This window comes from Polypterus senegalus, chromosome 9, assembly GCF_016835505.1.
Source record: "Polypterus senegalus isolate Bchr_013 chromosome 9, ASM1683550v1, whole genome shotgun sequence".
Lineage (NCBI taxonomy): Eukaryota > Metazoa > Chordata > Cladistia > Polypteriformes > Polypteridae > Polypterus > Polypterus senegalus.
The window spans coordinates 124417542-124435273 of NC_053162.1; the positions used below are offsets into that span (position 1 = coordinate 124417542).

The 17732-nt window shown below is 37.4% G+C and overlaps 1 protein-coding gene across 3 annotated transcripts in view; it reads left to right on the plus strand.

Annotated features, from left to right (window-relative positions):
- Window positions 1-12202: 12202 nt before the first annotated feature.
- phc1 (polyhomeotic homolog 1) overlaps window positions 12203-17732 on the plus strand; it is a 54580-nt gene continuing 49050 nt past the window's right edge. The window contains exons 1-3 of one of the 3 annotated variants that reach the window (XM_039763743.1): window positions 12203-12282; window positions 14490-14645; window positions 16085-16195. In XM_039763743.1, coding sequence (XP_039619677.1) covers window positions 14529-14645; window positions 16085-16195 — 228 coding nt within the window. In that variant the 5' untranslated portion in view covers window positions 12203-12282; window positions 14490-14528. Of the gene's footprint in view, window positions 12283-13007; window positions 13032-13386; window positions 13563-14489; window positions 14646-16084; window positions 16196-17732 lie in introns of those variants that run through there. The other 2 variants (XM_039763744.1, XM_039763742.1) reach the window with 2 other exon arrangements.

Below are 17732 nucleotides of genomic sequence, written 5' to 3' on the forward strand. Positions count from 1 at the left end.
ACAATTGCTCTGTCCTTATCCTTCCTGACTGATTCTTCAGCAGTTTTGCTATTGTCCTTGTCACTACTGGTAGCATGAGGTAATACCTGCAGCCAATTCAGATTGCATAGGTAGACCAGCTCCTATCTATCTATCTATCTACAGTCATATGAAAAAGTATGGGAACCCCTCTCAGCCTGCATAATAATTTACTTGCAATAAAAAAGATAACAGTGGTATGTCTTTCATTTCCTAGGAACTTCTGAGAACTGGGGTGTTTTCCAAACACTGATTTTTAGTGAAGCAGTATTTAGTTTTATGAAATTAAGTCAAATGTGAAAAAGTGACTGTGCAAAAATGTGGGTACCCTTGTAATTTTGCTGATTTGAATGCATGTAACTGCTCAGTACGGATTACTTGCAACACCAAATTGGTTGGATTAACTCATTAAGCCTTGAACTTCATAGACAGGTGTGTCCAATCATAATAAAAGGTATTTAAGGTGGTCAATTGCAAGTTGTGCTTCTGTTTGACTCTCCTCTGAATAGTGACAGCATGGGATCCTCAAAGCAACTCTCAAAAGATCTGAAAACAAAGATTGTTCGGTATCATGGTTTAGGAGAAGGGCTTTCACCTGTAAGGAATGTAATCAGGAGATGGAAGGCCACAGGCACAGCTGCTGATAAACCCAGGTCAGACAGGCCAAGAAAAATACAGGGGCGGCATATGCGCAGGATTGTGAGAATGGTTACAGACAACCCACAGATCACCTCCAAAGACCTGCAAGAACATCTTGCTGCAGATGGTGTATCTGTACATCATTCTACAATTCAGTGCAATTTGCACAAAGAACATCTGTATGGCAGGGTGATGAGAAAGAAGCCCTTTCTGCACTCGCATCACAAACAGAGTTGCTTGTTCTATGCAAATGCTCATTTAGACAAGCCAGATTCATTTTGGAACAAAGTGCTTTGAAATGATGAGACAAAAATTGAGTTATTTGGTCATAGCAAAAAGTGATTTGCATGGAAAATTAATGATATTAGAAATAACATAGTATATCCCTCCAACACTAAGGATCCTCCTAAACCCCAGCATCCTGTTATAAACAAATTAAACTCTTTCACTAGGATAGATTTACCTGATTTACAAAAAATAATCTCTCAATTAAAATCCTCCACCTGCATCCTTGATCCAATACCAACAAGATTTTTCAAAGAAGTATCAGGCGTGCTAATTGATAATGTTCTGGACATAGTAAATTCGTCATTAGATACGGGGGTCTTCCCAGACTGTCTTAAGACTGCTGTAGTTAAGCCCCTTCTTAAGAAACATAATCTTGACCCCTCGGCTCTTGAAAATTTTAGACCTATCTCTAACCTGCCTTTCTTAAGTAAAGTTCTGGAGAAGGCAGTCATTATGCAGTTAAATGACCACCTCAATAAACATGCTATCTATACTAATAAAAGGCAAAGCCCTCACATACTCACTCACTGACTCACTCACTCACTGACTCATCACTAATTCTCCAACTTCCCGTGTAGGTAGAAGGCTGAAATTTGGCAGGCTCATTCCTTACAGCTTACTTACAAAAGTTGGGCAGGTTTCATTTCGAAATTCTACGCCTAATGGTCATAACTGGAAGGTATTTTTCTCCATTAACTGTAATGGAGTTGAGCTGGAATGACGTGGGGGGGCGGAGTTTCATGTGACATCATCACGCCTCCCACGTAATCACGTGAACTGATTGTCAACGCAGTGCGTAGAAAACCAGGAAGACCTCCAAAAAGCGCTTAAGAAAACATGCATTATATAATTGAGAAGGCAGCGAAAAACAATAAGAAGCGAGCGAGTGACATATACTACCATATTCATGAGTGTTGCTGCCTCGGAAAGAAAGAAAGGTGTAAACCTAAACTTTAAATTAAGTTCATAGACAGGCTACGCTGGCGTTTCACATGCCCACAGATAATGCGGGATACAAGTTTAATGAGAGGACGCAGGATATAAACGAGAGTTTTGATCACTTTGTAACTAAGTTAAAATTGTAGGTGAAGGGGTGTGCTTATGCAAATTCCGAGACTGTGTTTGTGGGGATTGACAGTTAAGGCGGTGGGGAGTCACGTCATCATCTCCCTCCCATTCATCTAATTTCGGTCTGAGCTGAGCTCGCGCTAATGCCGTCTTCGAAGCAACTTGTCAGACTGCCACCAAATACTCACAGAAAAATCCACAAGTTAATACACACGCTATCTCTCGAGTTTCTCCACACTGAATCCTCCAGGCACTACTTACAAAAGGTCACATTGACAATCGTGTTACGTTATTTTTAAAATCTTTCCTTTTCTTAGCACAAGCACAGCTGAGAAGCTTCGATGCATGTGCTCCATAAGCGTTAAAAATAATGCATTTAATCACACTTTGCATTACAAGCAAAGGGAGCTTTTGTCAATGCATGATTTCCTGGTACACGATTACATTGATCAGCATCCCGATTCATTTTACCCTCGCACCACCTTAGTTTGAGAAGAAGTCTGAAAAATATGAGGTTAACACAGAAAAACATCACCAATTCAAGCTTTATGAATAATCGATTCGCCATCAATAATTGTTTTGGTAAAGCCATCCTCCTTCCATTTTATAATTTTTCCGCCAATAGCCATGATTAAATGAGCGGTAAATAAAGTAAGAGCAAAGCGAGGGTGACTTATTTAGGCAGGCATATATATGACAGCAACACTCATGACAATGTCAATCATGTTACGTTATTATTAAAATGTTTCCTTTTCTTTTCATTACTTCTTTAACACACTACTTCTCCGCTGAGGCGGGATTTTGCTATATATATATAATATATGAATGACCTCCAAAGAGCGCTGAGACTTTTGATATCATGAGCGTGTCTGCAAAACTGTGGTCTCCTGCCCAGCAAAAGTCGAGCAGCCAGCGCGCATAGCTGTGCCGGCCTTTGAGACACTGACTGCGCTTCTGCCTTAAGTCAAAGTGAGCACTTTTAATTTTTTTCATCCTCCCCCTGCGCTATAGCCCAGACAAGTGCAAACACGGGACCCCTTTTCTACACCACGGAAAAATAATATTAAGGCGATTCACACTTTCTTTTGCACGTATACGATTATGAGGTCATCACCTCGGATTATGAAGACACGCACACGAGTGGAGGACTGACAGTGCCATCACAGCTGATTAATGGCAGGGGCGGCTCACCAGTCTACACAAGACCCACGCGACTGTCCCCAAAAGGCGATCATAACGTCAGCGAACACATCTCTCTATACTATATAAAAGAAAAAGGCAACTTTCCTTTCTTTACACCTTTTATCCCAAACCAAAGCCTTTCTCTCTTAACAGTGCAGAGGACACAAAACTAATTTTCTTTAAATGCCGGTAAGGCACATTACCAGAGGCACAAATTTGAGCGTTCACATAGAAAATGTAATTTCTATACCACAGCCGTCGTGTAGCGCCTTTCAAAAGGGATCTACTACCGAGAGATGATCCATATATATTTTAGCTGCTGTTAGTTACTTACCTGTTGTGTTACACAGTCTTTAAAATGTAGTTTACCCACAACCACTCCAGTAGGGCTCAATGTACCTGTACTTCTTAAAACGTTAATGTTTTACTGTTTAATAACTTATAGACTATATTTTATTATTTTTCCCTTGCACTCAGTGACCAAAGCTATACACACACATATAGACACATACAAACAAGTATATATATGTGTATATATATGTATGTATGTGTGTATATATATATATATACACACACACACACCCCTATCTACATTATATATATATATATATATATATATATATTGTGAACGCTGGCCCGGACACACACAGACGGACAACATATTTTGCCCAACACACTGTTTATTTACACTTATTTACAATATGAAAGTCCAGTGCACACTCACACGACCCCAGTGCCTCTGCACCGATTTCCCCAAAGTCCAGGGCCCACAGTCCTTGTGCCTTCCTGGCCGCCTCCCGTCCTCTCTCTCCAGCTCAGTCCTGCTGCCTCCCGACATCCACCGCTGACTGAAGGGAGGCGGCCCCTTTTATGGGGAGCCGGATGGGCTCCAGCTGCTTCCCGGCACTTAACGGTGGCCACACCCTGTGTGGCGGAAGTGCGGCTGCGCACCCGGAAGCCGTCCGTGTCTCCCCAGTCGTCTTCCCCCCGGCACTTCCTGGTGTGGCGGAAGTGCGGGCTCCCGGAATAAACAGGCACTGGGCGCCGCCTGGCGGTGGCCACGGGTCCCTACAGGGCTGGGCTTCCAAGCCCTGTACCCGAGGCCCCCTGTTTAACCAGGACGGACGCCCCTCGGTCTGGAGGAGGCATCGCCCTCCTCCGGTCCTATAAGCGCCCCGCCGGGCTCCATCCCGCTGAGGGCCACACGGGATGAACCGGCATCGGGGCACCGCCTGGCGGTAACCACGGGCCCCTACAGGGTAGGGCTTCCATGCCCTCGACCCGTGGCTCCCAATAGAACCAGGACGGACGCCCCCTCGCAGTCTGGAGGAGGCACAAGCCCTCCTCACGTCCTCGGCCGGGGACCACAATATATATATATATATATATATATATATATATATACACACACACACACACATACATACATACATACACACATATATATAATTTGTGTGTGTGTATGTATGTATGTGTGTGTATATATGATGTAGATAGGTATGTATATATATATGTGTATATGTAGATATGTATATATAGATATGTAGATATGAAGATATGTATGTGTATATATATGTGTATATATATATATGTATGTATGTGTGTGTGTGTGTGTGTGTGTGTGTGTGTATATATATATATGACAGCAGCAATCCAAGCTTTGAGAAAACAGTAAAAAGGAGGCGTGTCAGACGTCGTGGTACATTTTCTGATGCAGCTACGAAAACAACTTCGTGACGCTGCCGCCAAATACACAAAACAATTACTTTGACAATCATGTTACATTATTTTTAAATGTTTCCTTTTCTTTTCATAACTTCTTAAACACATGACATCGCTGAAGCGGGTATTTTGCTATATATATATATATATCACAGCGACACTCATAACAGTGACAAAACAATTACATTGACAATCATGTTACGTTATTTTCAAAATGTTTCCTTTTCTTTCTCTTTCCTTCTTTAACACACTACTTCTCCGCTGCCAAGCGCGAGTATATATATACTGTATATATAGATAGATAGAGATATATATATAGATAGATATGAGAACAACATATATATATATATATACATATATATATATATATATATAGATACTGTAGATAGATAGATATATATATATATAGATAGATATGAGAACAACACTCATATCAATGACAAAACAATTACATTAATAATCATGTTACATTATTTTTAAAATTTTTCCTTTTCTTTTTCGTACCTTCTTTAACACACTACTTCTCCGCTGCGAAGCGCGGGTATTCTGCTAGTTCTTGATAAATTTCAGTCGGGTTTTAGAACAAATCACAGCACAGAAACTGCACTCGTTAAAGTAGTAAATGATTTGCGAGTGAATGCAGACAGAGGCCATTTATCTGTTCTCATCCTCTTAGATCTGAGTACTGCATTTGACACCATTGATCATAATATTCTTAGAAACCACCTTAGTCAATGGGTGGGCCTCTCTGGCAGTGTCTTAAATTGGTTTGAATCCTATCTGACAGGGAGAAAATTTTTTGTTAGTTGTGGGAATTACAACTCGAAGACACATGATATCCAATATGGTGTTCCACAAGGCTCTATCCTGGGTCCGCTGTTATTCTCAATCTACATGCTTCCATTAGGTCAGATTATCTCAGGGCACAACGTAAGCTTCCACAGCTATGCTGATGACACACAGCTGTACTTATCAATAGCACCTGATGACCCCGATTCTATTGATTCACTAACACAATGTCTGACTTGTATCTCAGAATGGATGAATAGTAACTTTCTCAAGTTAAATAAAGAGAAAACTGAAATCTTAGTGATTAGTAATAATGGATACAATGAGGCTATTAGAAATAAACTGGATACATTAGGATTAAAAGTCAAGACGGAGGTAAAAAGCTTATTATTATTAGCTAATTGTTGACTGTAATCTGAATTTTAAATCGCATATTAATCAGATCATTAGGACAGCATTTTTTCACTTAAGAAACATAAGTAAAGTTAGACCTCTTATATCACTGAAAGATGCTGAGAAATTAGTTCACGCGTTTGTTTTCAGTTGACTACTGAACGCACTCCTCTCAGGACTACCCAAAAAAGACATAAATCGTTTGCAACTAGTGCAGAATGCAGCTGCTAGAATCCTTACTAGGAAAAGAAAATCTGAATACATTTCTCCAGTTTTAATGTCACTACACTGGTTACCTGTGTCATTCAGGATTGACTTTAAAATTCTTCTTATAGTTTACAAAGCCTTAAATAATCTCGCCCCATCGTATATATCGGAATGTCTGACACCTTATATTCCAAATCCTAACCTCAGATCCTCAAATGAGTGTCTCCTTAGAATTTCAAGAACAAAACTTAAAAGAAGTGGTGAGGCGGCCTTCTGCTGCTATGCACCTAAAATCTGGAATAGCCTGCCAATAGGACTTCGCCAGGCTGATACAGTAGAGCAATTTAAAACACTGCTGAAAACATATTACTTTAACATGGCCTTTCTATAACTTCAATTTAACTTAATTTAACTTAACCCTGATAATCTATATGTTCAATTCATCATAATAACTATTCATGGTGGCTCTAAAATCCGTACTGACCCCTACTCTCTTTTCTGTTTCTTTTTCCGGTTTCTTTGTGGTGGTGGTCTGTGCCACCTCCACCTACTCAAGGCTTCATGATGCTCCAACAATGATGGATGGATTAAAAGGCAGAACTCTACGTAACCATCTTAATCAAGCCCTTCCGTGAGAACCCTAAATCCAAAGAGGACTGTTTCATTTATGTTAGGTAGAATGCCCAGAGGGGACTGGGCAGTCTCATGGTCTGGAATCCCTACAAATTTTATTTTTTTTCCAGCCGTTTTTTTTTTTTGTTTTTTTCTGTCCCCCCTGGCCATTGAACCTTACACTTATTCGATGTTAATTAATGTTGATTTATTTTGTTTTCTTATTGTGTCTTTTATTTTTCTATTCTTTATTATGTAAAGCACTTTGAGCTACTGTTTGTATGAAAATGTGCTATATAAATAAATGTTGTTGTTGTTGGTGGTGGAAGAAGAACACCACATTCCAAGAAAAATGCCTGCTACCTACTGTCAAATTTGGTGGAGGTTCCATCATGCTGTGTGGCTAGTTCAGGGACTTGGGGCTCTTGTTAAAATCGAGGGTCGGATGAATTCAACCCAATACCAACAAATTCTTAAGGATAATGTTCAAGCATCAGTCACAAAGTTGAAGTTATGCAGGGGTTGGATATTCCAACAAGACAATGACCCAAAACACAGTTCGAAATCTATAAAGCCATTCATGCAGAGCGAGAAGTACAATGTTCTGGAATGGCCATCACAGGTCCCTGACTTGAATATCATCGAAAATTTATGGGATGATTTGAAGCAGGCTGTATATGCTCAGCAGCAATCCAATTTAACTGAACTGGAGAGATTTTGTATGGTGGAATGGTCAAAAATACCTCCACCCAGAATCCAGACACTCATCAAAGGCTATAGGAGGCATCTAGAGGCTGTTATATTTGCAAAAGGAGGCTCAAGTATTGATGTAATATCTCTGTTGGGGTGCCCAAATTTATGCACTTGTCTAATTTTGTTATGATGCATATTGCATATTTTCTGTTAATACAATAAACTTAATGTCACTGCTGAAATACTACTGTTTCCATAAGGCATGTCATATATTAAAAGGAAATTGCTACTTTGGATTTTTATTTATCATTGGCTGAGCTTTCAAAGAATTAAGAGGGTTTCCCAAATGACTGTATCTATCTAATCATATCTTTAGCTTATTGTAGTTATATCCTTTGTGCTTTCAAAAATGAGATCAGTATAATTTATAACAGAAGGATTTGGGGTATTTTAATTTTAATTTTTTTTGGCATCCTAATTAACTGTCATTTTTTGTGAACATTTGGCTTAACTAAAAAAAAAATCTTCATACTGCTTTCTGGAAAGAAAGAGATCACAATTTAGACTGATCTCAGGCTATGCTATTACTGTATTACTTGCTCTAGCATAGCTGCTGTTTTGTGATGTGAAACTTGAGATACAGAACAAATGTGATTCTCAAAGTGAAAATGCATACGTACATCTCTAAGAATGCAAATGTCCCAAACAACTTTATATTTATTACATAACTGTCCATGTGATTAAATGCTTGGCAAAAATTGTTGTACATTCTATAATGTCTCAATAATATACCAGAGAAATATGGCACAACTGAAACATATGGGGATGCTGTTGCAAGGCTAGAATTAAATAAATTATGCTTCATTAAGCTGCACTTACAAAACATATTTGTTTTTTTTTTTTTCCAGGCACTCTAGATTACTGTCACATTCCAAATATATATACTGTATGTTATGTTAATTATCAACTCTAAATCAAGTGCTGAGGCCAATATAAATAAGTGCAATTTATGAAATGTGATATCTTTCCAACAGATCTAGAGAACTGAACCAGACACCCTGGTTCAGTGTTTTTTCAGTACAAACAGTAACTCTAAAGGAGTTTGAACGTGTTAATTCTACCCTTAGAATATCATGTGCAAGTGATGGATATTTGCTTTTTATCCATATGGAAATATTGAGAAAATTATATTTTTGTTTTTATAAACACTGCATTACAGTGTGCACAGTTGTCATCTTTTTCAGTCTCTTTGAGTTTCACCTATATACCTTCTCAACAAACAACAAAGTTCCCTTGTGGCTATAGTCACTTGTACCAGTCCAAACTTTGTCTACTGGCCAGTGCACTTGGAACTCCATTTTACAGAAATAGTAATTATTACAAGAAAACCATCAAAAAAGTGTTTATTAATGACATCTAACAGGCAAATATCAGATTTTCATGCAAACAGTGCCAACAGATAAAAGTGATATATTTGAACAAATGACACATGAAATTCACACACTGTATTTATTTTCATAATCTAAATCAGTTGTTCTCAACATTTAGTGTTCAGGCTCCTCTGTGGCCACAGATTTATGTCCCACCCCACGTCTTCTCTTAATCAGACTCCTACCTTAATTAAGCAAACCATTATTTCCCAGTTTCTATGTGTTAGATGGTTAAGAGTTAATTAATTTTCCTTTTAATTTGTTTAATGTTCTGGTTATTTAAGAATTATTTACTAATAAGCACAAAAGTGTGTAACAGTGAAGTTGCTACTCCTTTCAGAGTCAATTGTGCTGGTATCTACTCTACTCAATATTAATTGCCTGCATTCAGATAGCATTAAGAAAGCAAACTTCACAGATAGTGATTAAAAAAAGTAATAATTTAAAGATCCAAAAAATAAAAATATGTCTTAATTTCCTATAAGTGTAAATATTACACTACTGCACTTTCCTAAATGAGAAAAAAAGGTCAGGTGATAAATGAGATAAATTAAAGGTAACAATACATGACTGAAAAACCTGCAGCCACAGGGGACCTGACTGAACCATTGATCTAAATGAACAAAGATGCTAAATTGTCAAGTGAAAATGTATGTTCACCCCAAATATTTAAAATTAGAATCATTTGTTCAGATTAGGTGTCAATGATTAGAACCTGTTTAAGAAATATGCAGGTAAACCTGTCAGATTTAAATTGCAGATGTCTATGGTCTGGTGTTTCTTTTCGTAATTGATGTGTATGGTATCATCATTGCCAACATTAAAAGAGCTCTCCAAAGCCCCTTAGAAAGGAGGCTGTGGATGCCTGAGTCTGGAAAGGGATTTAAAGAGATGTCAAAATTATTCAACTGTAAGAAAAAAACATCTACAAGTAGCATAGATTTCAAATGACTGCTGATTTGTCAGCCCAGAAGAGGTGCCAGTTTGATACTTAATGAAGTCTCCTAGAACCCATGAATTTAATTGCTGGATCTGCAGGTAACTCTTGCAAAAGCTGGTGTTAAAGTGCATGCATCTACAGTCAGAAAGAGACTGAAAAAAGTTAATCTCCATGCAAGGTGTAACAGGAAAAAACCCTTGCTGTCCAAAAAGGACATTGAGCAAGACTACAGTTTTCCATTGAACATATTAATGAAGACAAGGGGCCCTCATTTACAAAACTGTGTGTGGATTCAAGCGTAAAAATATGTCTACAGAAAAAAAAACCAAAATAAAATCAGATTTATAAAAATAGGCCTATGCTCATTTCAACTCAATTTGCTATTCCTAAAATCACAATCTTCTTGTAAATATGCATATGTGAATGTGCTTTGAATGCCTCCCTGAAACATCCATATCTGCAGCATGCTAATCAACTTCATACATATGCAATTATGATGCTGCAGAACTTAATTGGCTACTAGTGCAGCTCCCTCCTCATGTGTCAAGACCCCAGTATAGAGTACAGTATCTGGCTTGCTCTATAACTGAGAATGCAAAATCATTCATGGCATTATAGAGCCTCTCTTCTGCATTCTGGGAGTCCAGGAAAGGCAAAAGGTAGAAGCACCTATGCAAGTAGTCTAAATGATTGCTCTTACAATGAATAGCACAGGCAATATAAAACATTGAGGGTTCAGACAGTTAACTTACCTACCAAAAAGCCAGCAACCACATATGGCACCATCACATATATTAAAGCTACCTTGCCTCACAATAAATGAATCACAGATTGACCCATGCCACTAAGACACGATGTTTACCAGTTACATCTTGGAAAACCTGAAGGAAAGAATTTTTTCATATGAAAACTGAATATAGCACCTCAAAGATCAGTTAATGGCTTCCAGAACAGCAGACGTGATTGAGTTTCCCTAAGAAACAACAACAGGATGCCAATATAAACTGGTGAAAAACCAAAAAAAAGTTCTTTCAGTGCAAATATGTAGCTTTGGCACTCTTAAAATACAGTCCATGCCTCATATTAATTGTTTTTGAGGTGTATTAAGTTTGTCCCGTCAACACACATGGTGATGTGAATTATTATGTGTGTGATTTGTCATTTATCTGGTTTGGCTGGATTTTCCTACTTGATCAAGGGTTTTGTCATTTCCCAATTTCTCCAAAATGCTGCGTACGCATGAGTCAGAGTTGCTGTAAATATATGCATGTTTCCCCCATCAAGTTTCTTATAAATCCCAAAATTTCCATGGTACGTTTTGTATGCACATTTCAAGCCTCTTTTTGTGCATACATAAGCTTTATAAATGAGACCCCAGACCCTCCAAAACAATGTACTCTGGACAGTTAAATCAAAGATAACAATTGTTATATAACAGTAGCAGTACACATGTTTACTGTAAACCAAAGATTGCATTTCAGGAGAACAACCTCATATCAACTGTAAAGCATGTTGATGGAAATGTTATGGTTTGCGGTTGCTTTGCTGCCTCAGGGCCTGAGTAGCTTACAGTCATTGAGTCAGCAACGTGGCTGTGAAGAATGTGAGGTTGAAGATGAACCTAAACTTTTCAACATGATAAAGACCCAAATCACACTAGGAAATCCGCCAAGGAATGGTTCAAAAAAAAAAAAGGAGGATTATGGATTGGCCTAGTCAAAGCCTTGATTGGAATCATATTGAAATGTTGTGGTGGGATTTGAAATGTGTAATACATGCAATAAACCCCAAAAAACATCTTACAATTGAAGGAGTTTTGCATGGAGAAAAGGTAAAAATGTAACTGAGTTGATTTCAGAAAATGGCGGGAGTTAAACAAAATGCCTGCAAAAAATAATTTCAGCTAAAAGGGGGCAATCACAGCTTTTGAGATCAAATGTGTACTTTTTCCCCAACAGACCAATAGATCTATTGATATTTTTGTTGAAAAAATTATTGAAAAAGCAAATTTCCCCTGTATTTTTATTCAAGCACTGGCTGTGCTACCCGTCTAAGACGGGTTCATATTCTATATAAGTAATCAACAGACCTCAGCGTTAACTGCTGTAGTGCATATTTGAATGCAGATGTCTCTGTTACATGCCATTTAGTAGAAGATTCGTAAAAGCAGTGTTAATGTTTGTGAAGCGACATCTACTGGAATGACAACCGCAATGCATTTCATTACTAAAAACGTGAGGCGCCGTCTTTTGGACTGACTGAGACACAACAACTGGACAGACACTCAATCCTTTTATTACGGTAGATATCCTTAGCTACAAGTATTGTTTGCTTTAAGTTCTAATGTTTCTTTTCTGTTCAAATACGTTAAAAAAAGTAAACAGTTCACATGAGGTATGATGTACTTACTTTTTCACGGGGCTGTAGCTATGAAAAGTTTAAAATATTTATACACCAAAATATAAATTGTAACAGACCTTTGTGCTACATAAAGTTATTCCTGCATTGATATTCATTTTGTTATTACAGTATTATTAATTTTAACAAATATGCTTACAGTAAAAATACATAAATGTTCAAGATATACACAAACGTTGTTCTGGGAGTCATTTTCACTATACAGTGTGCATGCTCTCTGTTTCGGTCACACCTGGGATCAATTCCCTAAACAGTAATAGAATACGTAAAACACAAACGATCCAGTGGTCCGTGATAAAGACGTTTTTTGAAGCTCAGCCACCTAAAGTCGCTATTGTTTAGAGGATAGTGCTCTGAGCTTACAGTGGCAGCCATGCCATGTAGCCTACGGTTAACACTGTCATCACCGTATTTGAAATGAATGTGTCCCAGGCTGATATGATAACTCGATCCTCAACACTGTAGGCACATACTTAAAGGTAAAGCTGAAGGTGAGCATCTTTAGCCCGGGCTATCAGAACAGTTCGTGTTTAGTTTTCGATTTTTGTTAATTTGCTTGGCAACTCAAAATTGGTGCGGAGTGTGTACATAACTGGCCACATGTCGAACAGGTTGTGACTGCAGTTGCCGAGGTAGGCGCCGTCCTTCCCAAACTGGACTAGTAGGGTTTAGATAGTGGCTGAATTAGAGTAACATTCTATAAGCGAACTCCATCTGTTCACCAGTTGATCTTTTTTTCTGCGTCAAGTGAAACATTTTTAACATTTTTGTTCGCAATAGATTCCCTCATCTGTAACTGAATTATACATCGTTTTCGAATTCAGTTTTTCAACAAGCGACGAGAACTCAGAACGCGGATGATAGCGGCTCACTGGTTACAGGTTGGCAAAATCTATAGTCGACTAAAAGATTATAACTTTTTTCACTGGTCTTAAGACAACTGACATCCAGATGTGAGGGGAGTGACGCGGGCCACGGTCGTCATTGACGCGACGGAAAAGACTATAGCAGACCGGAAGTGAGCTCGTGGACAAAAATTAGATGGAAAAAGAAGGAAAACTCTAAATAGATCATAGTTGTCGCACGTTTCTTCTCGTTACAGTTAAACAGTAGGCATAAGTAGATAAGGGAGGGCAAGAAGAATAGGCTGAAAAGCAAAAGAGGTAAGTAGGCAGTCATGCAAAGCGAGCTGAGAGTTAATATTTACAAAGTGATTTATCTCCCCTGTACAGTACCTGCAGACAGCACTCTTCAGAAACATCGCCCGTTTACCTAGTTTATCTCCAAACACAGAACAAACTCACGTCATATACTGCGTTGTTTTCAAAAGATTATTTTGATCAGTGTAATAGCGTTGATTGCTACAGTTTATTATTAAAGACTTTTCCGTTAATCGACATAAGCGTATTGCTCTACTTAGGGTACTGCATTATTGAACATTTTCGGTATATATATATATATATATATATATATATATATATATATATATATATATATATATACACTTTTTTCTTCCATTAATATAAATTACTGTTTTTGCCGTTTATAGGTAATTCTCTGCTACGGTATCTTATTAACGATTTGAGTTGCATTCTTATGGGATTTATAGAACGCTTCCTTATCATGTGCTTTGTGAAAGGTAATAAATAAAATACATTTTGCTACATTTTTAATGCATGCTTACAGCGGTTGTATGGAAGTGATGTTAATACAGTAAATAGCACAGCACGAGTACAGTGTTCTTTCCTTCAAAGACTGACAATTTGGGAAGGTATTTTTGAATTGATGTACAGTATTGTAGATTATTTACTGAACGTGTTTTTTTTCTCTCATTGCCTCGTCGGTGTAATAGATTAATCAACACGTTAACAATTATCTACAAAATCTTAACAACAATGTGCAACATTACGGGACAATTGTAGACGTGGAATATTTTTAGTATCCTTTTCTTGGACATTTTTGTTTCCCACGTTTCACCGCACTTCATCTTAATAGAGGCGCAGAGCATACATGTAAAGCTTAATCAATATATAATGTTCACGTGCCTTGTATTTGATACTCGGCTAAGTGTCGTTTCTTTCCATTCCCAGTTAATCACCCATCTAAGTGGTCCTGTATGTGACATCATTATGGAGACAGACAGCGAGCAGAGCTCCAACTCAACAAACGGCAATACATCATCAGGGGGAAATACCCGAACCCCACAGATTTCCCAGATGTCGCCATATGAGAGACAAGCTGTGCAGGTTAGTGGCCGCATTTAAGAGGTTTAAGTGAAATTTAATTTACTGTTTTCTGTAGTATACAATTATTGCTTTTTGAATGAATATGTGAGAGTGTTAGCTTAGAATTCTGAAAGATCAAGTATGTACAAGAAATTGGAAGAACATTCATTTTTAAAAGTAGAAAAGAGGCAGTAAATACAGTATATATTATGCATCTTGCAATGTCTTTATTTTATTAAATCAACACTCGTGTTCTTTCAGTATTTATAAAAATATTAGAAACAGACTGAATTAGTGTAAGATGCCCTTATTCAAGTTGTTCATAAGAAATTCAGTGATTTATGTAATGAAGTTTAAGGTCAAAATAAACAAGAATTAAAATATATATGTGAAAATGTGAAGTGTGGGCTTTAATTTAAATGTTTAATGCAAAATATTATCAGCTGTAAAATACATTTGTCATTTTCACCCTCAGGTAGAGGTCCATAGTGGATTAGATCCCTAGTAAAGGATCAATAATGACATATTTGCTATCACTGACCTTGAAATAAACTAAAACGATATCTCACCTGCCTATCTATGTGTCACTTTTATCCTTCTGGAAATGGCTCTTAAAGGGCTAGCACCACCCAAAAAGAATCAAATATCAAAAATGTTATATCAGCAAACTCAAAATAGCATAAAATAACAGTTCAAATGCCTATATTAATAATCCCAATTTTTTTGAAGCTTTGTGAAAAGAAGTAACTTTGATTCCTAATGGTTGGTGAACCACTGGGATTAGTTGATGTTGCATGCACAACTTCAGGCTCGACCTATTGCATAACTAGATATTAGAATGAATCGAATGGTATATCATAGGTGGGTTATTTGTCATAGCAGTGAGTCAGGTGCCAAACAAAAAAAAAAAAAAACAATGAATTGACTTCAAAATGTTCCTAAGTAATTCTTAAAAACACAAAAACTCGAGTCAGTTAATAAGTGTAGTTTAGGTTAAAGTTGGCATGGTGGAAGAGTTAACACTGCCATCTCAGGGCTTCCTGAGTTTTAATCTTGCACCTGGAAAATTTCTAAAATTCACACATTCCCATATCGCTGTTAGTTTGCCTCCCAAATTCCTGATTATGTGGTAGTTAAGCTGACTGGAAATTCTACAATGTAAATGACTGTGTGATTAGACCCTGGGATGGATTGTTGTGCCCTGTCCAGGCCTGTTTTCTGCCCTGCTCTCAATGTAGCCATAACAGCCCCAATCCATATTTTGATTAAGTGGGTTTGAAAATGTTATGTTGTTTAATTTAATGTACTTGATACTCATTAGCTGAAATTAAGTATCCATTTATATGTGTGTCTTTTTCAAGGCACAGCCTGAGAATACTTATTAGTGTTCACTGACCAAGGACAGCTTTAAAATCATTCCAAAGTTTATCCGATATAATATTTGCATCTTACATTTTTAGGCTCTTCAAGCACTACAGAGACAACCAAATGCAGCCCAGTATTTCCAGCAGCTAATGTTGCAGCAACAAATAAACACAGCCCAGCTACAAAGCTTTGCCGCAGTTCAGCAGGTATGGTTTCATTTATTGTATTTCATAAAGACTAATATTAAATATTTGACTAAAAGGAAACATTTTGATGGACAGTATTGACTATGGTGTACCTTTTTTGCTTAGTACTATTTGATTTAAATGTTATTGCATACATTAACTTAAGAGGTGCTTGTAAAAATGAATGCAAATTTGTATGTAACTTTTTTTTTTTTTTTTAAACCTCCTCTTAACTATATTATTCTGATGATTCACCCATCTGTGCATCTTCAAAACACAAGCACTTAAATGTCCTTATTCATGCCATTAATACTTTTGAGGTGACTTTATTCAGCCTGATGCACTTTATGCAAAAATATCCTGTGACCAAAAATTAAAAGTGACTTTTCTCAGATGTTGAAGTCAAGTAGCATGAACATTTACACCAAATATGATTCTGAATCCATAGGAAAAGATTATTTTATTTGTTCATAACAGGACTATATTGGGGAAATCTTAAACATGGGGTGAAACCTTTCTTGTTGGTGATATATTACTTTCTTCTATGAAGAAGGACAAATGTGAGAATGTGTCTTGGGGCACTTCCATCCAGTTACTGTCAACTGGCATTCGTGGAGTGGAACAAACTGTAGCTGATTTCCCTAAATGTTTCATACATTATGTATTAGAGGAAGAGAATAGCATTAACATTACAGATACATTCTGGAGAGATGGAAGCTATATGAATACAGTATTGCATTTTTGTAAAAGTAATACCACGTATCATGGTTTGATTGTCTTATTATACAGTAGAACTGCTCCTGACAACAGAAAGGACAAATGTTAATGGCACCCCATGCTTTGGTTTCAGTTTTGGGGTATTTTTTGAGAAAAAATTTTTGCAATGGGCAGTGTTATTGTTGACTGCCTGACACATTTTCCAGTGGTTCCTCTGTTATGGTAGTCTTCTGAGTATCCCACATTGTTCCTGTCCATATACCCAAAAGACATAGACAACCTAGCTTCTCAAAGACCAACTTTCTGGCAACACTTAAAGTCAGTGAGTTTTTTATACAACTGAGAAACAGGCATTCTTTTCTGTCCACTATGCACATTATTCTGAGAAGAAAAATAGGCACTGATAGGTTTCTTAAATTTTGTGTACATGTTTCTGGTTCGAGCTTTTCCTAGTCACTGGTAGGCAGTGAAGCCAACAATGATGTACGAGATGTCTGAGAGTATTTGCTCTGTTAATAGTTGTAAGATTAGTTATTTGCTGAATATGCACAGCAACTAATAGCTGCCAAAATAGTTTGAAAAAAGAAAGGAGATCTTGAATCAGGAGCAGTTCTTGCACATAATATTATGCTTTTCAGATTGCGACTGTAGTACATTGTTTGTCTTTCACCTGCTGTCCAAAAATTAATACAGCTACTGTTTCTCGCTGAAGATTCTAAAGTTGACAAAGTCACCAAAAAGCCATAACTTTGGTCCTTCCCCCTTTTGGGAAAAAAAAAAACAAAAAAAAAAAACAAACAAACAAAAAAAAAACTTACTGCACTGTGTTGGACGCCTCTAC